The sequence below is a fragment of the Solea senegalensis genome, linkage group LG1 (genome assembly GCF_019176455.1).
Source record: "Solea senegalensis isolate Sse05_10M linkage group LG1, IFAPA_SoseM_1, whole genome shotgun sequence".
NCBI lineage: Eukaryota > Metazoa > Chordata > Actinopteri > Pleuronectiformes > Soleidae > Solea > Solea senegalensis.
This window is the reverse complement of record NC_058021.1, coordinates 13,666,530-13,694,020: the sequence shown is the minus strand read 5'-3', so window position 1 is coordinate 13,694,020 and position 27,491 is coordinate 13,666,530. Positions and strand designations below refer to the sequence as shown.

At 42.5% G+C, this 27,491-nt stretch overlaps 1 protein-coding gene across 1 annotated transcript in view; it reads right to left on the bottom strand.

Moving 5' to 3' along the window:
- Positions 1-27,491, bottom strand: part of cdh2 (cadherin 2, type 1, N-cadherin (neuronal)) — a 59,098-nt gene that overhangs the window by 10,882 nt on the left and 20,725 nt on the right. Inside the window, exons 3-10 of the mRNA XM_044038628.1 lie at positions 10,508-10,728; positions 7,038-7,205; positions 5,412-5,567; positions 3,873-4,017; positions 3,450-3,622; positions 1,624-1,761; positions 1,009-1,194; positions 52-305 (exon numbers count right to left, since the gene is read on the bottom strand). Coding sequence (XP_043894563.1) covers positions 52-305; positions 1,009-1,194; positions 1,624-1,761; positions 3,450-3,622; positions 3,873-4,017; positions 5,412-5,567; positions 7,038-7,205; positions 10,508-10,728 — 1,441 coding nt within the window. The remainder of the gene's footprint in view (positions 1-51; positions 306-1,008; positions 1,195-1,623; positions 1,762-3,449; positions 3,623-3,872; positions 4,018-5,411; positions 5,568-7,037; positions 7,206-10,507; positions 10,729-27,491) is intronic.

Sequence of the window (27,491 nt, the reverse complement as noted above, 5' to 3'; positions counted from 1 at the left end):
TGAAAATTCAGTTCTTTTTTTGTTTTGTTACATTTTAAGCGTACAATTTACCTCATATTTTGCTGCATGAAGCGATCAGGGTCCTGTGCAGTAAAGGTGGTCAGGGTTGACTCGGGCAGCATTCCCTCCTCCAGTTTAATGAGTTTAGGGTTGGGCTCGAAGTAGGGGCTCTCGTTGACATCGATCACTCTGATGGAGACAGTGGCAGTGGACTGACGAGGAGAGTGGATGCCTCTGGCCAGGGGGACCTCGTTCCTCGCCTCCACTGTCAGCACATACGTCCTACTGATTTCATAGTCAATAGGCTGGAAGACACCAGAGGAGGGCACGCATGGAGTGAATCACCCATCAAAATGCAGGATACATTTCATCACATTACACTTTTCTTTTTTTTTTTTTACAAATAATGGAGCCGTTTTTTCCTCCTGCCTAAAAATATTATTGTGAGAGCTCAGTGTTGACACACAAAGAGATTGTGTCCTTTTGTGGTCAGTGAAGGATGCATACCAGCGAGAGTGCTGCTGTAAGAGATGTGCAACTACCCAATTTAATCTCGGATGTGGCCTGAATTTGAATTTTTGCTCACAGTGTAAATGATGTATTTTGATTTAGAATTTACACATAATTCAAGATGTGAATTTGCAAGCAGCCTCGCTCTCACAGTAAGCAGTGTCTGTAAAATGCAAAAAAAAAAATCCCAATCGACACAATATTTTCAGTTCTAACCTCTTTCGAGTAGCTTTACATAAACTGCTTTGACTCTTCGAAACAACTTACATGGACAGTTTGATTATTAATTTGTTCTCTTCATCGACCGGGGGCACAACACCTCAATGCACTTTGAATAGCCTCCTGAGACGTTATAAATGCACTCTCACCGGAGAATATCATAACTGACAGGAAAATAATGCCGAGCCAACCATCCACAAACCTCTCTCGGTATAGCAAACATACATTTGTGCATCTCCCGAGGATTAAAGCGATGCAGTTTTGAAGAAGAGGCCTCACCTTGACGACCGTCACCAAGCCCTCGTTAGTGGTTGGATCAGTGGGCACGGAGAACCTGCCAGTGGGGTCGCCCCCGGTGATTTTGTAGACCGCATTCCAGGCCGGCGTGTTGGGCTGGTCCTTGTCAGTCACCGTCAGATTGGCCACAATGACATTCACACGGTTTTCAGGCACCTCACCAAAAAACTGCATGAATAAACCATGAACGAACAGAACAGTGAGCTGTTAGTGATACTGCTGTGGCAGCAGAAAACACACCAGACCTTCCCTTACACGGCACAGCGGGACCAATCTTGAGTAAATAGACATCTAAGGTAACTTATCATGTCGTCATCTATCCCCCCCCTCCTCCCCCTCCTCCCCTGATAGCATAACAGTAGCATTACAAATTTCAGTGATTCACAAACACAGTAAGTGCCTCTTTCACCCGGGCAGACATCTGCGCTGCTGCATATGTCAACATTTGGAGGAAAATACACTTCTCACATGGCTGACTACTTGTTTATCTGTGTGGCTTTGGAAATGCTGGGCAAGCAGAAGTAGGTTAAGTGAACAGTGTTGATGGCTGAGTGCGTGTGTCCACATTAGGGTGAAACGGAGTTGTCGTCTCCTTACCGTCTCAGCAGTGAACTCTGGTGGGTTGTCATTGACATCGGTGACTCTGATGATCGCGGTGGCTGTGTTGGTGAGGCCATACATGGGGTTGCCCTCCATGTCACTGGCCTGGATAATCAGTGTGTACTGGGGCACTTTCTGTATGGGAGGGAAGAAAAGCGGCACAGGTGAAACACAGTTCCTTGTATAGCAATAATGTAACCACTTTATTTAACGGGGAATTCACACTGTTCTAAAACCACCACAAATAACAGGGTAAAAAATAAACACATATGACCCAGTACATGTACATGACATTAGGAAAAAATATGTTGTTAGTCCAACTAAAACCAGACTTTGAGAATGTAAAATACACACTAGTCCAACTGCACTAAATTGAATTCAGACTCAAGCAAGTAAACCTTCAGTTGGACCAGAACTCAAAGAAGCTAGTGCAGTAAAACAAAAGTGACAAAAACCTGCAGCTATTCAGTGGTATAGTTATATTCGACAGACGAAGAGACACATTTTATGTGCCGTCAGCTTAAAGAATTGTATATCAAGTTATTGGATGGTGGAAAATGGCATTCACCATGCTAACAACGAGCCACATGGTAAGCCGGAAACTGCCTTAATACTAACAACCTGAAAGGGGGCATTTCACCCCCTAACGGAGCGGAGGTGGCTACACTTCCTTCAATGAATCAGTTCCCCACTAGTTCTTGTTCACTGGGACAAGGGCAGTCGTCCAATTGAACAGTACAGGGTACAACTGTAGCTTAACTTAACTGTGCATGGAAACATACTGAGTCTCAGCAGTAAGCTGCATTAAGATTTATTTTTGGGCCACAGTAAACAAACATTTACAGTGCCCTTTACTAGGCCCATTAAGCTGGTAACTCTATGCAAGGGTATAAATGTTTTCAACTAAAATGAACCAAATCCAAACTGGACAGGGTATTATAAATATGACAAACGACGGTGGTTTATATTAATCCGAGTTATTCCCTATAGGGGTGTGTGTTTGTGAGGAGATTTGTGAATCTTACACTACTGCTATGAACACCATCTTGAAGCAAACAAATGGCTCTTCTCACATTAAAAGCCACTCAGGTGATGGACCAGTTGCTAGGTAATGAGAGCCGGGCAAATTACTTTCATGGCGGTGGCAACTGGCAGACATAAAACGGCAGCCCCAGGGTGGAAGTGATTGAACAGCCACCTAGCCAGATTGGCCTCACTAGAATTGCACCAACTGGCTCCAGCTTTCTACATTATTTTATTTATTTTCTCACATAGCCATATGATCCAATTAAATGAAAGAGTGGTGGCTTTTACAGCATGGTGCATCGAGAAAGAAAATGCAAGTAAAGCTTTGACGTTAGAGAAAAATGGCAAGAATGAGGGAAAGGAAACATTTAGCTGCTCGGTGAGGCACGTTGCCTCCTTGTAAGAGTAAATAAGTGTGAAAGAGCCAAGTCCATTTCTGCTTCTCATTTAATTGGTAATTTGCAAAATTCACTTTCACTTTGGCTCATTAGTTTTCAGACAGTCTGAATATTAGCAAAGATACTAAAGCTGTGTTTGTGTTGCTATATAAAAAATGCACAGTGTAAACATGGAAAAAGTGGGTATGCTGATATGCATCGACAACAGGATGGAAGTCCTCGCTAATGAAGGTTTCTCTTAGATGCCATTGGAACAATTGTATTCATACATAGTTATTCATACATGACCCTAAATAGGGAGCCTAATGGTTAAAAGCATCAACGTATGTGGAATCCAAAGAAAGCTTTGTCATACACAGACGGTAAAGAGAGAAGAAACGGACAGAAATGGTCAGTCACCTCTCTATCCAGGCCTGCTGCCACCGTGATGATGCCTCCTGTTTTGTTGTTGATGGTGAACATATTGGAGGTTGGACTCTCTGGATTCTGAGAGAGGATCTTGTATCGCAGCATCCCGTTGGCCGTTTTGGGGTCATCTTTGTCCACACTTGTTACTGTCATAACAAATGTTCCTGTGGGCAAAGGAGGACGTGTTATTCCTCTTTGTCTGATGATAAGAGGATGCAAGAGATATAACAGATTTGTTTAAGTATCCAACATTCTTTCAGCTCCTGTTAAAATACCAGTGATGCGTTTAATGGAGAGGAAGCAATGTTGACAAAATGGCCACCCCAGGAATGCCATTTTGTCAACATTGCTTCCTAAATGTGGTGGAGGCTCAGACTTCAGCCAATCGTTTGCTCGTTCACCGTGGTACATTACCTGGCTTGGAGCCCTCTGGAACGGTGCCATTCCAGATCTGATGGGTGAACTCGGGTCTGTTGTCGTTCATGTCGATGACATTGATCACAATGTCAATAGGGTTCTCTACCTGGTTGCCATTCAGGTCCACAGCGTGAGCTCTCAGCTGGAGGAAAACACAAACACATCTGAACTGTAGACTGTTCAAGTGAGAACAATAAACTGTGCACACAGTGTCATGGTAGAAAGTGTTGACTGAACATCGTCCACTTCACTTGGGAAATAATTGACTCGTTCTCAATCATTGGTATGGACAAAAACAAAGCATACAGGAATTATAAGAGACTCATCTCTTGCAATGGATGGACAAAAGACAGACAGTGATTACATTTAGCAATGACACCTGCCAGAATTGACAACAACACTAACATTTTAGCAGCATTTTCTGGTTGTCTCTTGAAACTGTTACGCTGATTGTATTCACTACTGCTGCCAAACACGGGATCAACGCGGATTCTGTAATTGTTTCACACCAATTCTTGATGCACTTCCTGTAAACACATAAGTTTGGTGTCTAACACAGGATTCATGCTGTAGAGTGAATATATACATGTATATATATATATATATATATATATATATATATATATATATGCAGTAATACAGTACACAATGTGTCTGTGCATGTATAACGATAATCTAGTGCATGTGTACATCAACCATGAATTACTACAGTTGTGCATCCTTTCAAAATACAAAGGAATTACAGGAAATAAATGGACAATTGACTCAGATATCGGCAACATATGCGAGTCACGCAAATACTGAGCTGCTTCTGTGCTCCTCCATAATTTACAGTTCATATCTGCTTTAATCTGTGGACCTTCTTTGTCTTCACACACCATGTAAGTAGAGTGAATAAGATGAATTCAAATTACATCGTATTTTTATCTGCGCTGCAACCCTGATGGATGTCCACCGGTTTGTATTAAAGTATACACGAATACAGAGTTATGAAAATGAAGCTTCATACTTATACAAACCATAGCAATGCAATGACGAAAACCCAGGAATAAAGGAAACAGCGGCAGCTACTGTTCTTGTAATCTGCCACATTATCTGCCTTGCATTGATTTCCATTCATTTGGACAGTCTTAACTAACCATTGTCCCATAGCCTCAAGCATAACCGGTTAACTTAACTTAACCACAATTCAAATCTTAGCCCTTCCTCAGAAATTAGACTCTGCCTCTTTAGGGCTGAGGACTCCTGGTCCTTGGGACATAACAAATACAAGTGAACACACACACACACACACACAATCCTTTAAATTCTCAGACGGATAAAGTCTGAGAATTTGATAAGCAGCAGACCCTGTTCCTCATTGGGTGTGAGGTGACTCTCGATCACATGCCAACGGGCAGGAATGTAAAGCCCCATCATACACACTTCTCATGATGAAGGACACTTCAAAGAAATCATTTGCAAATCATAGCCATTGCATTACAGCAGTTGTTGTTTCCATAAATGATGGTGTGTGTGTGTGTGAGAGAGACTTACATGGAAGTTGGCGATGTGCTCTCGATCCAGGGGCTTGTTGACTGATAGCTCCCCAGCGATCGGATCGATGATGAAGATGCCAGTGGGGGGCTGGTCAGCACCTGGGCCTGTCACGCTGTATCTGAGGGAGCGGTTTTTGTCATGGTCCGATCGAATCTGTAGGTGATTTGTGGGAAAGATTTGTTAATGAATGCTTCTTTCAAGACCGTGAACTATAACCTATAACTATAACTTTTACGGGGGTGAATTAATACTTGCCACTTTGTGTGCTCTGACCCTAAAAATTGCGATATTACCAATGCAATATATATTGCTCACCCCTACACAGACCTAATCATTTAGCATTTTCAGTTTTAAATTGCTGTAAAGTATGTGCAGTGGACTTTAAGGAATATCTATAAGGAATAAAACAAAGCCAGGTGATATAAAAATCAATAGTGTGACATTTTACGTGTACGTATCCGGCATACAGGCCTAACATTACGATATTTGCACTCATTGCTAATGATCATGTATAATTATGCACTTTGTTGTGAGGTGAAACCTTTCAAACTATCACATGGGGCCCAGCTGTAATAACCACATGTGTTGCAAGATGTGATTATTATTATTATTATTATTATTTTTTTTTATCCCCATACTGACAAAAACAATAATATATATATGTATATATATATATATATATATATATACATATATATAAATATGGGAATTATTTATCCTAGTCTTGTGTGTTGATCTGAGTTCAGATTTAGGGTGTGGGCGTGTCTCATTTCACAGTGGGTCCCGTCACTCTTAAGTTTGGGAATGGCCACTGAACTGTACTTGGCCGCAAAAACCCAACCGTTTTCCATTTCTATTGATAAACAAATAAAGAATAAATGCGACTGAACTGCTAAATTATTCATTCAAATTTCAACTTCCTGTTGATTTATTGACCAATCATTTCAGCACTGGTTTTAGAAATAGGCTGCTGTGTAAGTAAGTAAGTAGTGCATAATAGGATAGTGTGGCGGCGCAGTATTGAAGTTCTGCCTTCGCTGTTTGCCATGTAAGCTGAGAACTTCTGTGCCTACAGATTTATGCAGAGCAAACAACACATTTTCCTCATCCTGATATCGTCTGCTAAAGCCCAGAAAGATCCCTCCTTACATGTCCAGATTTAATATAATACATACGTATGGCATGTACACGATTTAACCCTCGGTGAGGACGTGCACTTAATTTGCTGTAAATTTCCTGGTAGTACGTGTCCTCTGTCAGCCACCCACACTCGGCAACGACGAGAGCATTGTTGCATATGAACTGGGCCATGCGTGTCCTTGAACCGACAAAAGGACTAGAATATCTCCGCACAAGTGAGCACCTCATATTATGCTCGGCTTCAAAATAACACGTTACGTTGGTAGCGAATGCCTCTTACAACCAGGGATAAACGTTACACTGAAAACACCCTTTAACAAATGCTGTAAATATGAAGGCATACATCTGATTTCTGTGACCCTCTTGAGTGGGTCAAGAGGGACCTATGAAGTTGTCAAATCAAGGGGAGAAAAAAAAAAGAAAGAAGCATGTTTTTTAAGTTTGGAGAGCAGTGTGTGCGTGTGCATGCGTGAGCTACATTACCCGGACAAGCTCTTGCGGAAATGGGCTGCGTGCGTTCTCCGGGACATTGATTGGGGGGATGACCCAGTCTCTCTTCATGCGCTTGAGCTGGCTGTCCGCGTTTCGTGATGGGAACACTATTTCCCTCAAATCCTTGGACATGACTGGAGGGACGGCGACTTCCTGGACCTGTTGGGAAAGGAAATTGTCTGATTCAAGAGCTGGGGTGGTGATCACATCTATGCAATAAAATATGAGTGCGTGTATTTTTAGCCACGCTAGCGACGTGGCTGTGTGGACGGCAAGGTCGTCGGTCCGCCAAAGCGAGTGAAAACTTAGCATTGTGAGTATAGTTTTGACTGTGATGTCATTTGTGTTCAGCATCCGGTAGAAACAGACGTTTATTGTCCATTTTCTACATGTACAGGACATACAGAAATGCCGTTTCTCTTCTCTCCCCGGTACTTGGCACGTCAGCAGTGCCACCGTCGGCATTAGCGCTTTGCTTTAAAATCACAGTTGAGGGCATCCTCCACAGAGACGCGAGCGTTGCTGCAGAGTCTTGTTATTATGTTTGCCCTGTGGGACTGGCGGGCCTTAATCCTCATCATGTAATCACTACAATCAACAGCAGCACATGCCAGTGCACTTACTGGAGACACCTCACTGCAATCGGAGGTCTTTTCCTTTTCGGTAGCACAAGATGGAACTGATATGATAATAAAAGGAAACTTCCTGACATCTCCTGTACAACCTAATTCGCCTTTTCACGTGTCTTTGATACACACTCCGGATGTGAGCATGATCAACCGACACATTACTCCGCTCCGACTTTCTTTGTAGCTTAAAATATCTACAATGAAATATGTGATGATATTCCTTTGGTGTGGCTACTGCAGCAGGCACTGTTTTGCTTTAAATGTCAGGCTTCTTCTTATGTGCTGATATAATGCACCCACACAGACAGGCCGGCTTACATAATGGATCTGCCATCCTCCCTCGGCTGTAATGAATGAGATTTGAAACAAAGGAGGATGGTACCTGCAAGCCAGACACTAAACACACAGATGGCTCAAATTGCCTATGCTGCTCCAGAGACTGGGAAGACTGAAAGAGTGCCAGAGAAAGTTTAAATAACCTTGAACAAAACAGGGCAGGAAAGAAAACAGGAAAACAATATGTAGAATCTGTCAATGTCAATGAGTGATCGCTAGCTGGGGTTTATATTTAGTTGTCATGTCACTTGATGTATCTCCTTCACTGTTTCCTGTAATTATATGCATGTTGATTGGTTGTGCCGTACTCAAGGCCAACAAACTATTTCAAAGTGCCCCGTGCAAACACACAAATTAATTACCACTTTGTCACCTTATATTGTGACCCACATCCTGAATTCCCTCTTGTCTGACATCTGGGGAGCTGTCAGAAAGCTTCCACTAATCATGTTTGAAATCCGATTATGCTGCTTTCACACACTGAAAATGTAGACAGGCGAGCAGACAGATAGCGAGGGGGCATGCTTCAGAAATATCTATTACCCTATTAAAATGGGCTCGAGTGAGAGCAGTAATTATTTGCAACCTGCATCTGGAATGATGAATGGCATCGTGGGTTTGTTCAGCCCAACACACATCTATCTCTGGTTGCACAGGAGGTCTGCACCCATCCGCGCTCTCCGCATACCCCTCCATCTTCTGACTAGGAGTCTACTTCAGAGTCCAGGAGAGTGTTAGGCTGAGTGATGACCTGAGTGTTTGTGAGTGTGTGTGTGTGTGTGTGTGCGGAAAGGATTATGCTTGTGTGTGTGTGTGTGTGTGTGTGTTTGCCCCTTTTAGAAAAAGTCACTCTTTTCAGATAAAAAAAAAACCACAACATTTTCAGCTTACAGATTGCAGTGAGGCCGGGGTTCTAATAGAGGTGGAAATAGAGGGCGAGGACACTGTCATGTTAATGAGGATATTGTTTGGTTGTCATTGATTAAAATGTTTCCCCCAAGGCCGCAGCATTCATGGCACTAATAAAAAAAAATCTAATCACTGATGTGATTAAGAGATGCATAGTGATTCATGACAATAATTGTACGGGGAGGGGGGGAAATATAACTACTCATGACCTCATAAACGTGTGGGCTACAGGAAAGTCAATCGCTGATTTCATTACATGGAAATTAGGGCAAATTCAACATCCCTCAACAGACAGTCAGTAATTTATTTACATATGTCTAACTCATGTTGTTTAAAATCCATTAAAATGTGCAGAAAGTCTTTGGCTAGCTGTTTGCCTTGTGACCAAGCTCCAGCAGAGACTAATGGTATCATTAAAATCACATACCTGCTGCAGTCCCTGTGGTTAATGACTGGCGGTCGCTAACAAACGTGTTTCCCAAACGCCATGAGATCATTGCCAGCTACACGTTTCATTTCAAGCAAGGCACATCACTGCATCCGCGGCGTTGGCATTAACAATGCATGGCTATCAGTATTAACTTCTAATCTGCGTCCAATAAAATACAATGCCTGCCTTTCCTGGGATTATCGGCTGCAGTAGACTTGAACAAATGGCCACAATTGGCCATTTTTTAAAAGTGTATCACAGGGATTAAAATGAAAAAGTGCAGTAGTCTTTGTAAAACAAATACGATTACTACATCTGGGGGCATTCAGTAAGACACCAGACGGCTAATGATTAAACATCTTACAGGAATGATTATCATCATATGCACATAAAGGCTCACTAATGATTGTAATGAATGTGTCAGAAAAGAATGACAAAATAGTGTCTGTGTGCGCAGCGTACTATAAGTTTAAAGCGGCATATATTATCTAATTACCCAAGTCTCACATTATCTGGTGGCACTGAAGTTTAAACCTCTACAATAACACGGGGCTTTACGGCTTCTCTTCATTTACTGACTACGGGGCAGATGGCTAGAACATGTGCGGCGCCTTTTTTTTTTTTTTTGTGCACTTCTTCTGAACCTTGGCCAACCGCAACGTTGACATACAAGCACGCAGTCTTTGTAACTAATTGCAGATGAATGTGCCAACGCGTCCAGCGGAGCACTTTTAGCGGCACTTGACAGCACAGACAGATGCTTGCCGTCAAAGTATTGAAAGAGGTGCGTCCCCTCCTGGATGATAAGGCAACAACCCCCTCACACACGGAGTATGTTCGCCGAAAAACAAATTTATGACGAGCTATTTTGCATCTGCTGTTGCTACCCACTGACCATGTTGAGTATATGTTTGTACTCCTTGTAAAGTGACACATTAAGTTTTAATTAGCAGGCATTCATCCAGTCTCTCAGAACACCTGCTACAATTTGGGGAACTAGTCGTCTGTGAATGTGCAGTGTGCCTAATAACCATCGGTTATCTGATATGAGGGCACAATTGATCGCTCCACTTTTCTTTTCTTTTTTTTACATCCGTCAGACTATCAACAGGGACGCATGAGTGATGCTGCACAAGTGGTTGATGTGGTGTCGTCACCTGGTGGGTGGAGGGGGCAGAGGGCATCAGCTGGACTTGTGTCACCCATTGCTCCTGGGTGGTGGAATCAATGGCCTTAATCAGCAGCAGGGACCCGGGGAGCACGGACTGCTTGAGACTCCTGGCGGCGAACAGGACTCCATCGGCCTCTATCCGGAAGTCAGAGGGGTTGCTGCATTCAAACCTCACCAGACCACCTCGGCCACAGTCGAGAAACCTCACTGTAAAAGACAGAGACAAATGGATTCAACTTGACAATCATCCTATCAGAGAGAGAGTGAGAGGACGGGGGGGAAAAAGGAAAAGTAGAAAGAGATAAATACTGCCAAAATACTAGACACTGAGACAAAGGCAGTGGAAGACAGACATAAGGTCCACAAAGGTTTTCTGATTCTTCTTCTCACTCATGCATTATTCACTTCAAGCTGTGCCCCGACGGTATTGCTCAAAACAGGTGCAGTGGAGGAGCAAGTTGGGGAAAATCTAAAGAAAACAGGGACCTGCTCTCCTTAATGACTATTATGAAGAATAATTAAAAAAAAAAATCCATTTAAAACCCGAGGAATATACTAGACTGTCTAAATGTCCCGTCACTTTGAGGGTTTGAGTATCAGCTACAGAAATGTACCCATGAACGCGTCGACTTCCACTAAACAAGTCTCATTTATTATTCAGCTAAAGCCCATTCCATGCAAGCTTTGTCCCTCATGGCGTTTCCGGGATGTCTTCCACGGATGACTTCAGATCCCTGAGAGACAGGAGTGCACGTGGCGCTCGCTCTCATCGGCATGTTCACACAAAGAAAGCACACACACCCAGGCCCATGCGATAGAGACAGGTGGTTCATGGGCGCTCCATTCCCACAGGCCCCTCGGTGACACAGGTACAGGCCCAGGTTCATGTTACGAGAGTGACAACAGTATAACACAATCTACATTACATACATCCTACATGTGCACGCACACACACACACACACACACCTAGGAGCTTTATTGTGTGCTCCTCTTGTGTGTATGGTTGTATTTCCTTGACAGGCCCACCTCATGTTTATAGCACACAAAACGGCACAAAGAGAAAGATAAAAATACCTCCAGGCCACAGATCACACAAAGTTACCATATATTGTTTGTGTGGGGGCTCGGCTGGTGCCGCTTTGAATTATTAAAGCAGATGTGGAATTACTTAACAAAAGCCTTGAAGGAGGAGGGTGCCTAATCTTCCTTTGTGCTGCTACCTTGGGGACTCACTGATGTCTTCAGAGTCTCATCTGCACTCGGAGTGCATTGAGTTCCTCTGGGCTTGGGGAGAAGGATGCAGTCGATCAGTTTGGGGCCTAAAGGAAGTCATACATTTACTCCCAGACCTAATTTAATATTATCACCCAAACACTTGCAATAAATTTGGCGAAAGTGCACCACACACCCTTCAACTAATAAATCTCTCGTTGATGACAGGGGTGAACTTAACAATTTCCTTGCTGCTTGTAACAGTGGACGGGGTACATGTTTTCAGTACCTTGGTTGCAGCCCTGACAAAGATGTACCTGTTTTCGCAAAAAGGGACTACAGATACAATGGCTGGACTCCCGATTCCCGTATAAACTGTGATGTTATTAAATGTAAGAAGAGTGTGTGTGTGTGTGTGAGGGAGAATGAATGAAACCTATGATTCTGGGGAAAGTTTGGCAGTTGACTTGCTGTGTGTATTCACCCCGACGAATAAAAATGCAATCTACTTTATCAAATCTCAAACGGAGACACGTTTTCTGTGAGGTTTTCATTACAGTCGACACTGACACAACCCGAAAGCAGCGCTGCAAACTGCAGTTTGTTTTGTAACCGAGAGAATTGCTAAATTGTCTAAAATATTACCACGGAGGATGATACGGCGGTTCAGGGGAGACAGGAGTCCCAATAATCAACGTAAATGATGTCACAGTATTTTCCTCTCCCCTGGAATACACTTGAGCGTGTCCTTCCTGTTCAATTATCAGTGGCCAATTAGCTTTATCTCTCTTTGAACCTGACAATGCTGCAGAGGTAAGGGGGGGACGACCTTCTCTCTCTCTCTAAAGGCTTTGCCTTCAAGCCAGCCACCTGTAAAGTCAGAGCCTTCAAGCAATCAGCCTAGCCCGGCCCAAGTCAGCAGATACTCAGACAGAAGTGGAATACAGAGTGAGGAGACTGTCAAAATAACTCACAATACAGCAGAAGAAAAGTCCACCGATTCAAGAGGCTTCACTGTGCTGCTGGGGAAAGTCGAACACACTACTCTGACTTGGATCTCTGAATGCCATGCATTTTGATTTGTATGCTTAATGTGAGGCTGAACAATGAATCGAAATCACAAATGTAATTAGTTTTATTAACAAATAAAAGGGTGCAATTGAATCATTCTATCAATCATTTTTTTTATTATTATTTTTGCACGTTTGCCGTAAACTGAGTATCTAAGGTTTGTGGGGGGAAAAAAATAAGTGGACCATGTAATTTTATCCGATTTACAGTTTTACTTTTTCTGTGGTTTATGGACAAAAGAAATTGGTTAAATAATAAAAATAATTTAATAAAATAAAATAATTAAATAATAATTAATCTTTTTTTTTTTACTTGACTTGAATAAATATACATCCCAAATCAAATCACAGTTGCAATAATATGTCAGAGAAATCACAATTATATACTTTACTCAAATACTTAGTATTAAGTGTTGAGACAATTTAAGAAGAGCTGAAAAAAGAATCTGCCAATTATTATTATTTGAACCACACATCATTTCGAAAAGAAATGACAACTATCTCAAGGTTCCAGCCTCTCAAATATCAACAGTTGTCAGGAGGCGCCAGATCTGTTAGTGTTTTTGTCTTGCTTAGTTCAGTTCTTGTGTTAGTTTAGGTTTAAAGTCACATTAAGTTCCTGTCACTTTTGTTGTTTGGGTTTGATTTTCACTTCCCCTTTTATTTTGGTAAACGTTCATGTCTTCCTGTCGCGTTGTTTTTTCATCAGACTTGACACATCTCCCCTAATTCCATCATGCACTTCACCTGGTGATCCTTCAGTAATCACTCGCACCTGCCCTCGATTCCCTCTCACTATATAGTGTCCGCAGTCTCTCTGCCATGTGCCAGTGTGTGGTTTATGCTTCCAGAGAACACGTCAGAGTCCAAGTCTGTGTCACTGTTCACTAAGTTAGCTCTAGTGTCAAGTCTGTTAATTCTGCTTCAAGAAAGAAGCATTTTTGATTTTGTTTGTCTTTCCAAGAGGAAAATAAAAACCCTTGAATCTTTCATCGAGCCTTTGCATTTGGATCCGAGCAGTGTATTCACCTGCCTAACAATAGTGGCTGTGTTTTAAAATGGGCACGTCTTGATATTTTCTAATTTAGGAAACCATTTGAAGACACTGATTACATTCAGGAAAATATGCTAAAAACATATTATTACCGATTATCTAAATCAGTCAGCGTTAAAGTCCGCAGCTGGCATGTATGGACACGCGTAGCACCAACAATTTAAAATAAATGACCATTTTATTTTACTGCTGCACTATTTTGGTCAGTAATTCCATTCCACACTTTATTTCAAGGCATTACAGCGAGCAATTGTTCATAACTAGACACCGTAAACATTACACAGCCTCAAAGCTGCAGCCCTTATTTCCATTTTTTGTCCTGCTGCCACTTTTGACTATATATTTCTGTGTGCGTGCGGTGAGATCCACTTGACAGCGGTGATTCCCGCGTGAGTTATTTCTGACGGAGACACTTTCGCGCGCAGGTCTCCGACTTTTTTTAACACCGTCTGAAATGTAGCCATGGGGACACCTCTGAGGGGCCTTTCAACAGGCAGCCCCCACAGCAATCGCAAGACAAACTCCCTGCAGGCACGGTCGCTTCCAATGATAATGAATGGGAATGACCAGCGTGTGTCTATTCATTTATCAGATGGGCTCTTGTGGTTTATAAAAAAAAAAACATAGTGATGTGTAGTATGGCTTAGCGCAAATCCTAGCTGCAGTAACTCGCCACTATGTGGATGTATTGGCTCCTCATGGAAACCATGGCTGCCACACCCTATCAGACCACGGCGTCATGGTCATAGCGATAAAGGCCTCTGGTTTGCACAGAAATGCCTATGCAGCAAAGGGGAATTGGGGGTTGGGTTTGAAAAATACGGGAAAGGAGAAAGGGGGGTGGGGGGCAACATGCCTGTCAGCAGAAAGGTCTGTCCAACTAATGCCCTCCACCGGGGCCCAAAATTACACACGACTCAACGATCCCATTCACAGCTTAGATGCGCCCCTCTCAACTGACAAGCAACACAAAAACCCCAGCTAACCTCTCCGTAGAGCCAGAGTGCTTCGCCATTGTCTGCTTCATCACGTGACAACTGGAACTCAGACCGACACAAATAGTTAGCGAAGGAGAGGAGGCAGCGGCAGGGAGAGATACATTGAATTTGGAACATGAAATGTCAAAGCTGTGACTTCACAGACGCGGCGAAAATGTCCCCCGATCTCGGCTTCTACGTCTGTCTGCCGAGTACGCTGGTGGACTGAGAGTCCCTCTAATGTACTGTAAATGTGACAAGACTGCCCCCCGCCTCTTGTGAGATCATCCCAATGTACTGCTATTCATTTCTGAGAAGTTAGGTCACTGACAGCTGAGAAATACCCAGTGTAGGGGTTTCATCAGGAGCCACGGAAAAAATGAAGACTCAGGCAAATACCCTGCAGGCATTTCACCCACCCAACCCCTTACAAGTGGTACAACACCCCTGCCAAAATGCATTATTAACAAATGACTGCCACCGCGTTTAGTACAGAGGTCTGCACAAGCAATGAAACAATGCGATATGAAATGAGGGCTTCACCTAAATGTATGACAGTTTGTAAGATCAGATCCTGTGAAGCCCCGGTGGAGCTCACACTCTGGCACCTCGATTCAAACTTCTGTGATATGAAATTCTAATCCCATCCAAACTTCAGGACCGACACGCTGAATCAATCCGAGCATTCGATGACCTTAAGCCAGGGGTGTCAAACTCATTTTTGTTCAGGGGCCACATACAGCACAATTTGATCTCAAGTGGGCCGGACCAGTAAAATAATAGCATAATAATCTATGACCAACAAGAACTTCATTTTTACAAAACATGACATTTCTTGAGAAATATAAGTGCAATTTCAACAATATCATGCCTAAATGTACTATTTAGGCATCACACTGGATCTATAAAGGCACAGGTATCTGGAAGTGAAAAATATTGCATTTGACATTACGTTTAGATTGTAATCGTAGTGTGAAATTTCAACAAATTCATCCTGTGGGCCGGATTGGACCCTCTGGCAGGCCGGTTCTGGCCCCCCGGGACGTATGTTTGACACCCCTGCCTTAAGCCAACCACAGAATATTCTGTAATTGGACAAACCTTTTGTTTGAATAAGATGACTCCTTTATTACATTTTTTAAGGATCGAATCTTCCACAGCTTCAAGGCTGGTAAGTAACCAAATGTCACTGTGCAACTAATTAAATCCCATCCCTCACAATTATGGTCATTTCCATGGAGATGCTGAAAACATTCCAAAGGAAAAATTGTTTTGTTGCTCCCTGACCTGTCGCAATCAATACGTTCATTTACCATTTATTAAAAATGTATACACCGTGCCCATTTAAACCGGTGATCTAAGGTTTCAAATAATTGTGGAGAGAATGAATCTGTTGATGTTTAAAAACATCATCCATCCTTTTTTATTAAAACAACCAGCACTGGTAAGAGGGTAATCGTGCGAAGTGAGTTGATGCCATGTTCTACTATTAATCTCAATTAAGACGTTTCTAAACATCCTTTTTTATTTTTAAGAAGCTGAAGTGCAGAGATGCGTTTTGAGGTATATTTCTGTCTTGAAGAAAATAGGGTATTCTTCAGAAAAAGGCCTCTCTTTTACAGACTAAGCCCTGGAAGGCGTTTTACTGATGCACTGCACTTCAAACGCTCAAAGCATTCTATGCATATATACGCTGCTGCTAAAATATGCAAGGATTTGCATTCCAAAAAGAATGCAGTGTTACAGTCAGTGTCTCTAGAAATTAAGGAAAACTAGAGAGGAACTGCATCAGAGCACATTTAACAGGCAGCTGGATAATTTTCCCAGCTTGATTGCAGTGATCATCGCCCCAGCGCTTGGTTCGAGTTGCTTGTGGCTCTACGATGCCGCCCCGTTTTGTTGTGTCGCAGTGATGATTAGACGGAAGCGATTCTTTTTGTAATTATTTATTCATTTTTCCAGGAAACCACATTAAGTGAGACCCAGTCAATGCGATGTCTTTGATAATCTGCCATCACCCGCTCCACTGTCTGTCCCATGCCTACACATCAACTCTGTGCTTTGCAGATACAATACAAATGATTTTGGAAAAATGTCATTACAATAAAGCACTCGCCGTTTGACTGACAATATCTTCAGTATCTCTATCAACATATACTGTAAGTGTAGATTTAAAGTGTTGAAGCATTGCCACGACACCGCCGCGACCTCCTCGTACAGATATGATTTCTATTATTGATTCATCTGTCGATTTATTCGTTTGGTCCATAAAAATGTCAGCAAATATTGAAGAATGGTGAGCGGTGTTTCCCAAATCTCGAAATGACGACGTTCATAAATGTCTTGTTTTGCACACAGACCAAACTTTCTGGTTTGTGGACGACTTCTTTGTCAGATGGAGCAACGAAACCAGAAAACATTCATGTTTTGTTTAAGGAGCTTCTTTTTTTTAAAAAAATACTTGCTGGGTTTTAGTGTGTCCAACCACTGTTATTATTTTCATAAACTTGCATTTGACGGGAGCCTCTTATTCTAGTAGCAACGCACATTTCTCCGCAAAGAAATGTGCGTTGCTAATGTGCACAGACAGTTAGCTCTCATCCTTTTGAAAATGAGGGTTAACAGTGGGGGGGCACATTAGGGACATCACAATTATTCTTGGGGCATTGTTGGGTAAATGAAATGATTCTGTGTTTACCAGTACAATGACAGCAGCGCATTGTGTGGATTACTGTGTCATTGGAGCCAAGAGCTGATAAGGGCTAAGCTACATCCTTCTGCAGTTATCTGTGTGCAGCTACTGGGATTTGTGAGTTCTTGAAACCAGCGGCTTGATACAGAGGCTTTGGCGGTGTATTAAACTGACCACATTACCAGGATGTGAGAACCCTTGCTCTTTCTGATGTCTCTGAGCAAAGCTTTGTGACCCCTGCAGAAGCTTACAGGTGACACTATAAATTTAAAAAGAAGAAGGCATTATACGTTCAAAGAACTTAACAGCGAACGTATCGCTGTTGCGTGTCGCGTGACGCGTTTGTGGACGTGCGACTTGCGCTACCGTAATTACACGACAATTCCAACAGTTTCTGAACGCTAAGAAGTTGCTCTTTTACGGTAATGTCACTCCCGCTGTTGGAGGAAGCCGGCGAATCAGCGTCTTACCAGTTTTTGGACAGTGAGACAAAGACTCAAACAAATGTTACTTTGAATACGTGTTACACGGTTCAAACTTCAAATGTAACACGCACAGTCTGGTGTTCACGTACAACTACAGTGTTTTTTTCTTGCTTTTCTTCATTTTAAATTCAACATGCAGCAAACTGTAAATAACTGCCAGATGGGCAAAAGCACTTAACTCACAGGCCCTTTTATGGTTATAATAAGCAAGAGAGGCTTAGGTGTTAAAGGGTTAACAGCAAAAACTAAAAACTACAATTACTATGATGATGTCAAGTGTTTGGTATACGTGACCATATAATCAACAACACAGCCTCCTCTCCCTTAATCTAGGAGCCTACAGTCTACAACACCCAGCTGGCCCGGGCGTCTAAGATGTAAATCAGAGTTATTGGAAATGAGGTGCTGAACCTCATGTCCATAAAAGATATTCTTTGACCTCAGAGTGTCCTCTCATAAAAGGTCACTGAGTGTTAATTGCTCTCTATACCCTAATTCACCTTAAAACTGCTGGCATTGGTCATTCTGTTCCCTCCACAAAGGCTGTGATGATTAATGGGGAAAGAAGGACGGGATGGAGATGGAGAACAAAAAAAAAAAAGCCAGTGGGAGTAAAAAAATAAAGCAATCTGTGGGAGTTTGCCTGCAAGAGGCAGGGTGAGACACCGAGATGTCTTTTAGAAAATCAGAACGTGGACAATAACCCATTTGAGATGTCCACATGCATCACTTTTTATTGTTTCTGTGTTGCTAGGTCATTCCCTGGCACAAGCACACACCACAGTAATACACATTTTTAGGAAATGCATCACTGCTCTGTGCATCCACCTCTGCGGTGCCACGGTGCTGCTACAGTTCTTTCTCAGGCATTTTCAACTGAGCATGAAATGAACTCATCTCTAAGCCTCTGGCTGAGTAGGAAATACCTAAAAAAGATCAGCTATTGATCCTTTTCAATTATTATGCATCGCCTGTGGTGAAAACAAAGACGCCACCGAAAAAGAAAAAAGTCTGTCAATTTTGCACAGTCAGAAAATCAAATTTACATGCTCACTTTTCTCTATTTTTAATAAACTCAGAATCCTACATATATATATTGTATGTGTATACTGTGTAAATATATGTGTGGAACTTGTTTGCGTGATTGAGATGAAAGTGCTCAGTGGTGTAGAGGATTATTTTCGTCAATATATTTTGGGTTGGAGACAAGAGTATACAAGTAAAGCTGCCAGTGGCTACATCAGCTGATAACCATGAGCTCCCACTCCTCTGGTTCTGTGCAGGGCTCATATCTTTTTCTTTTTTTTTTCCAAAAAAGCTGATCAAGAGGGCGAGGCTCTAAAACTGCCTCAGTGAAACCTGTAATGTGACATGATTAGGTTCTTTTGATCTCCAAAGCTAAGACTCCAAGCTATTTAGTTCTTCCCCTTGATCATTTCTGTCAGAACACCATCATAAAATCAAACAGACAAAGCAGGAGACATGGAGCGGGGATGAAGTAACCTCTGCTGGAACGCTCACTGGGCCCGTAAGACTTTTCGAATCACACCAGCAGAGTGACTCCCATCTCTTGATTTGTTGCCGAGAGGAAGGAACATAAACATGCTGCGGCACAGTATCGTAGCAGCCAGAGCATTGGGTGGAAAAAAATAGCAGAGGTGACTCGTGCAATTATGTCAACGTCTCATTTTGCTTTCACCGAGTGGAGGAATAATAGTGTTAAAATCATGTGCTCTTCAGCTTCACTGTCTCCATCTGTAGTAAACACTATCCATCAAACGCTGCCAGCCAATGCTATGTCTTTAAAGGAAGGAGCCTTTCAGATGAAATGCCTCGGCATTGCCACTGTGACTATCTCATTTAACTGAGTCAGACCTTTATGGAAATTACATCAACTATCACTTATGGTCGCTGAGAATGTAGAAAACACGCGACGATGGCTGGTGCCAAACAGACACATTCTGACACCCGTTTGTTTGAAGACCAAACAAAAGTAGTATCAACCAAATTCTGGCCAACACCAAATTACAGAGTGACAGATGGTAGCTGTGTGTCGGGCTACATTTTTGCATACATATTGATGGAAGAGCAATCGTGCTGCAGGACAGGGTCTGAGACAATTATTTTTTCATCAGTGGATGGGCTGTAACTTTTGGAATATAAAAGAAAAAGGCTTACATTTTGTAAATAGCAAAAACCCGCTCTCATCCCAAGAGTCCCTTGGCATCGCATTGACACGCTCAGAGCAGAGGTAAAATAAAAATCAGCGTATGAGATTAGGGCATGGTGGACTGCAGTTAAGGTACCAGTGACACAGAGGTGAAACAATTCTAAGAAGAAACTAATATGTGTGAACATCAGATTATGATAGAAATTCTCAAAGTCGAAACAGGAATTTATATAAGAAAGAAAGAAAGAAAGAAAGGGAATTGAATATTTTCTAGACATAATTAATCAGTCACAGACATACTGCAAATATGAAATTTGACATGGGACGAGTTCCAGAGCAGTTAAAAGACAAACAGGACGTAGACTGGGACACAACAAACCACAGAGTTCATTAAAACTTTGCTTCGCACTGGAGAAAGGCTGAGCCAATTAATGTTCAAGCAGACAAAGGCAAGTCCCAGACGACTGACCACCAAGGAAGCAAGCGGCATGTTATCATTTTTTTTTGGGGCATGTATGGTTGTATAATAGCATGTGATTAAATGCTGACAAATTGTCTAACCTTGTGTGTCACTGTTTGACATGGCTATTAGTTAACGCAGAATATGCATCGTCGCCAGTCATCTTCATATGTGACAAGCCCCTCCCCCCCCACCACCACCACCATGCTATACAGCACTTATAGTGTCACCATCTGGATCGCCTAAGACACACAGCACCACCCTGTATTCACCAATAAGAGAAAGGTTTGTCTCAATTTAATATTCCAATTTAAATGCACAGCACCATAGTACCTGCCAAGTTAGTCATATTCACCGGTAGTCAAGGCAGCTTATTACTGCGCTTGTAAAGCTGAAAGAAATAAAGAAACGCAGCAAAAACAATATCCTGTATATTGGAAAAAATAGAAGTAGAAAAAGTACACAGCAATTTGATGCGTGTGTTGTGGACACGCCACACATAACGGTGCTGTGGAATGATACACTTCACTCACTTATGGTTTAGCGTGAACTAAAGTGTTTATAATGCTCGTCTATACATTAAGCTTGACGACGTCCTGGTTTACAGAAACCTCCAACTACGTTAACTACCTGGTGAGATCTAATCTGCCGATATCAACACTCTGGTCGATGAAGGTGAACACATTTCTGTATTCTGTTCAATAGAAATCCGACCGTTTTACATTTCTGCAATAATGACTCGGCTGCAATTAGCGGGAACGTGGTGTGTCACGGAAAAGAGTGGGATTCGAGCAGCCTCTCCACCTTCATTGTGAATAATATGGCCGCCTGCTTTACATAGACTGTCAGTCAAATACATGCAAATGACTAGCTCAGGTCAAGATTGACACACTCCACTGCGTCCAATTACAAACCTAACCACACACACAAACATGTCAATTCTATTCTCTCTTCTTTTCTTTTTTTTTTCTCCAAAAACCATGCGCACACGCGCGCACACACCCACAAACACACACACACACCGTGGTGCACGTTTACAATTTCCCATTATGCCACTGCGACAGCACAGCAATTTGAGCCGGATTCAAAAAGTGGGGGATTTTATACAACACAGAGTGTCTGCGAAGGGGGAAAAGACGCCGAAAGATGTGATGCACTCACCTACTGCATAAGATGTCAAATAAAAGCTGGAGAAGAAGGCATGAGGATGTGGGACCAGCTCTGGGGCCATTATGCCATGCATGGCACAGTCACAAGTTCACAAAGAGCTTTTGAGAACAAAGCTAATGGAATTCCTGCTTCTGTGTCTTTTTTTCTTTGCACAAGTCGGGGGCACGGGGAGGAACAAGGAGAAGGCATATGAATCCTCTCTGGTTGCAGGGGGGGGGGCAGCAGACAAAGGAAGATGAGGCTGACAGTGGCAGCTTCCGCGGCTCTCTCGCAGTATAGAACGATAATGTACTGAGTCATTAGCACGCATACAAACAATATACCGTACGTCGGTGTTGATGCTATATCACTATATCTAGATGGGAAGAAAAATAATTGTTTCAATTAGTCTCATGACTTGGAGATTTCTTGTTTATCCCGGTCAGAAAAGAGGGTATTTCTTTACAGTATGTAGTTTTTTTTTCTCCAGGTTCTCCGGCTTCCTCTCACAGTCCAAAAACATGCAGATTTGGGGATTAGGCAATTTGGACACTCTAAATTGACCATAGGTGTGAGAGTGGATGGTCGTTTGTCTCTATGTGGCCCTGTGATGGACAGGACAGTGGAAGATGAATGAATGATTACTATAATAGGGATGCACCTGAGGATGACTTTGGTAGTCTAGTACTAATGGAACAAAAAAAAAAAAAAAACAAAGCTGTATTATCACAAGGAGGCTTATCCAATAAAAGTGCTTTTGTGCACCGCAGAGATACAGTGTCTGTTGTTGTTGTCACCGCTGATAAAAGCTAATTTCGCATCCGTTCTAGATTAACTAAGCCGGATAGCACGGCACCTCTTCCTACATTTTTAAGCCAGAGGCTGAAAGGGTAACAGGGGGATTTAATATTCAGAAGGAATGCTCACACACTATTAATAGTTTCCGTCTCTTTTTTTTTTTTTTCTGCCGTCTTTCATACGCTCTTCTTCATGAGTGACTGTAGTCATGGCAGACGGTGGAGATGATACTTCCTGCCAAGCAGTGCAGTATCAAATGAAACATTTACTTGGCTTTGTTCGCTCGATAATAATATTTCACATCAACACTACAATTCTGCATCCACCTTTTTCTTTTTATAATCAATACCTTCAATTATGTTGAATAATCATAGCAGCCCTAAATAAGAAATGTCTCTCCGAGCAAAGCAACATCGCAGAAAGAGGAGGAGAGCGCTCTTGTGATGAAGTGGCGACGGCGACATATCAATGCTTGTTTTTCAAGCATAGAGAGTGAGTCATTGTGGGGGGGGAGACAACGACAGTTACAGCTACCAACTTGCCCACTTGCCCTTCGCCACACACCGCGAGATTCCCTCCGAAAGCCCCTCACGGGCCAAAAACAAACATCGCTTGGAAAACCCCAACTCTGTAAAGTTTGGACGCCTCCTCTGTACGGTTGAGATGAAAAGAAGGGAAAAAAAATCTTCTAAACAATGACAGCAAGAAAACTAAACCTTCTTCAAAGAGATGGATTAGGGCAGCTGCCAATACACAGGGTGTGTGCATTTGCCATTGCATATTTGAATCAATACATGTCAAGTTCCACTTGCAACGCAATTAGTTCCTGCTAAAAGAATAAAATGACAAAAAAAATACACAGGGAGGATTAAAGAGGAGCTCAATGTTCCTCTCCAAAGCGTTCATATCTAACACACACTCAATTTTACACACGCATGACAGCTTGTTATGTGCTCCTTCAGTCAAAGAAACCAAACGGGGAGGAAAGCATACATTTGTACGAATTTACAAAGCGTCAACCACGCTCATCCGTTTGTAACATGCGGGTTCCTAAGGGCTGTGGGCGCGACAACAAGAAATGACGAATGCGTCTCACCGCTAACGTACTTTGACCTCCTTGACCCTTCCCCCACACGCAGTTAAAGCTCAAAGAAATCAACTGTGCCGAACAGAGACAAGTGGAGGAGGAGGCCGGTTTCTCTATGGATGGATGGATGGATGGATGGAAATGCAGCATCCATCTGTGCAAACCAATCATTGAAACATTTCAAAACGGATACTGCAAATGTGTCAACTGAAAAAGTAGTCATAACAAAAAAACACACTTTGTTCAAAAGCTACCTTTAGTTAGACCTTGAAAACTTGAGGTGTTTATCTGATATCTTGTTTGACACGTGTGCACAATCCAGATCCTGTTTTTTTTTTAAATATATTTAATGTTTTTGTCTTTAAATGCAGAAGGTCAACCTCTTAAGTTTAATGTGGCATCAGTATGCAAGAGGGACACATCTTTCTATCAGGGCTGTTGACGTCCATATGCACGACTACTTTTTTACATTTCTGAGCGGAGGTAATTTAACACAATCCACGCTCACACATTGGCATGCTACACCGGCGCCTCGCCTTTACATGTGCGCGGCATTGAAATGACACTAGCTAGTTGATAAAACAACGCCTGTCCACTGAAAAACATGTAAGACATGTAAAACACATCACTGCCCCTGCACTGTAGCAGTAAATCAAAACACAATATCAGGTGCTGACAATTAGTTCTGGCATGAGTCGAGCACAAGGAAGTGTTTCCTCTCACATGCATGATGTGTGCTGAGGGAACAGTAGAGCATTGCCTTTTTGGGGGCGCATGGTGTGTGACTGGACTGCGTGAGAGGAGAGCCCCTCTCACCCCCATGTAATCAGCTGAACTCGGAAAGGTTCAGAGAAGGATCTGTGCAGCTGTGCTTTATTACAGACACAATGAGTCCCAGATCAGGGGAAACTGGAAGGAAGGAGGGAGGGGAGTAGAGGATCATAAGGAGGGAGGAAGGGTGCAGGGGTTTGAAAATGACTCCAAACACATCTGTCCCGAGTTTGTCTGCAGTATAACACCAAACCACAAGCTTGCCCATGTACAAATAACTCTCTGCTTGCAAAGGCCACCTGCGGAAATGTTTCCAGACCTTGGGTTTTTTAACGCAACGACTCGTGGGAATATGCTGTCGCCTCGCAGTGATAGCAGTGTTTGCCAGGGTCGCACTAACATCGACAGCGGTAGCACAAACAAGTAGGTGGCACAAACATGTGAATCACCGTAGACAGCTTCTGGTGCTTTTTGTGCTCCCTCTGTATGTATTTAAAGGAAACAGCCCGTGGTGTTGTATCATGATCCAATGAAATGCTGTTCTGCTTTTCTTTGTCTGCTCATTTCTTTTGAATTTCACAAAAACAACCTGCGCTATCAGGCAATGTTGCCCAATTACACAATGCTTTCTGGCCAGGCCTGACAGTGCATCTACACAGTTGTGAAGTGGGCTTTTAAGCTTAAAAAAGCACGATGGATTCACCCGAATGTCCTAAACAAGCCCAGAGAAGGAGAAAACAGACAAGTGGGAGAAATGCGAGGCGCTTTGTTTGGTTTGTGCCGCCCGATCATTCTGCTTCACTGGCTCTTCTCAGGCAAACAGAAATTGTAGGTTCAAGTGTACTATGCCAACAGAAGCAGGAAGAGATCCCACTGCCACTAAAACTCACAGAAAAGCCTTTCTATCCCCCCCCTTAGAAATTTGCATATACAGTACGGAGCGAATAAACATCAAACCACAATGTTGCACGTTAAACCACCGTCCAATTCCTGCTGTTTGCCTTGCTTGACTCATGTCACGTCATGTGAAAAGGAAGAGTCCTCGCGCAAATCAGAATAAATACCCCAATTAGATCCTGACTTTCTCACACTGCTGAGATGATTGTCCGTTGTTGTCGCTTACATGCATGACAAGGCAAAAAAAAAACAGTTTGATGAACAAAAATGTGATTTTTTTTTTTGTTTGTTTTTTTTAAGGACATCTGTCTGCTTTTTCATTACTGGAAAATAGTTGGGCAAAGTTGGCGACAAAAGACCAGCTGGCACATGAGACAGCAGTGGTGCTTTGTTGGAAATAGAGGATTAAATTGTTCCAGGTGGGGTTCTATTTTCTTTAAAACTCCTCTGCTAAGCCTGCAGGTATACGAATAGCGATTCCCAAGACTGGAATTGACACTATTTTTTAAAGTGCATGAACAGACCAACAGGAATGATGATGACTGCATCACTTGGTCTGTGGCTGGTTTTATTACTCCTCATCTAAAGCCTGTTCTCTCCACTCAACCACATGCCCCTGATTCACTGGAGTGGGCACAGGAATTATTATTATTTTCTTTTTTTTTTACTGGCTTAATCTCATTACTTTCATTGGCCATAAAACTCTGCTAAAAGTAACCTTGTTTGTTATTTAATGTGTTATAACAGAGACTGTCTGCTCAAACAAGCAGTCAATAATAATAATAATAATAATTATTATTATAAAAACAATATACAACAGCAATATAATAATCATAACAACAATTTTTGTTCCTATCTTCAGTGGTCAGGGGAAGGCTCAGCTGCTTAATAACCATTATGATCTCTTCCACTACTCTATTTCCTCTAGGACCACACAGGACAGATGTGGCAATATACATGGACACTCAAGATGTACAGCTTAATAACTCACATTATATGAATTCAATACACATGTCTATAGCCCTGCACGGTTGTTGATGGCAGCCGTAAAACAAACTTTAATATCCCAGTGTGTTAGAAGTGTTAATGATCAGTGGTGAGGGCAGTTCAGTGTAACTCACTGTCCTTGGCCACTTCCCGTCCACTGCACACTGTAATTCTCATGCTAACACGACACACGGGTGTCAAAGAGATGTCCCTCAAAAACAGGCCGACGCAGCATCCGTAAATAGCGTCCCGCTAACGTGTTTACGGGCAGTGGCGTCCGCACCGAACTCGCAAAGCCCTTACCACAATGTATAATTCACCAGGCCTCATTGTTACCCCAGTAAAGCGTGACTCAGACCACATTTGAAGGTCATTCGTCAGCATCCGATTTGGCATGCGAGGGCAAATAATTAGTCAGCAGAGGTAAGGCTTTGGCAGGGCTCACGGCGGCAGCGAAAATATGGCAATCATGGCATAGCATGAGGTCACAGACTGGTGGCCAGCTGTGCGTGTTCATGCTGTGGTGTTTTGAGCCTTGTCCGGCATATGGTTTGAATCAAGAACATCAGAGTTGTAAAAACAAGCAATGGCCCCAGTGCATTTGCAAATACTGGATTCATTTAAAAACACTGAGCGATGCATCGCCAAATGAATCCTGACATGTAAAAATGCTGACACCATGACCACAAAAACGTGTGTTTTAGTTCCATCCAAGTGTTTTAAATAAAAACATTCTACTCCGTGATACGGTTCTAGAATATACCTCTAAAATTGGTGTTCGGGCAGGAAATACTCGACAATGAAAATTGTGCAAGTTAAAAACATGTATCACATTTTCATCAGCACAGGAAAACATTAAAGTATCAGGCTGCAAGCTTTGCAAGGATTATTTTATACAATATGCATATTTGTGGTTAGACATATACTAACCAGCTGCTGCCAACAACACCAAAAGGTAAAGCTTACATATGCCTTAGAGGACGTGAAGGCCATCAGGGCTTTCAAATGCATTATTCCATTCTGAAGTGCATCACTGTATTGACCAAGAATCAACATAAAAGCAGGGGCAAAGCTTGGATGTGAAAAGATAAAACAGAATACTGACATCCATGAAGTCCAGCTGTGAAACTTCCATTAGTTAAGTGTCAAAGAGGCTTCTG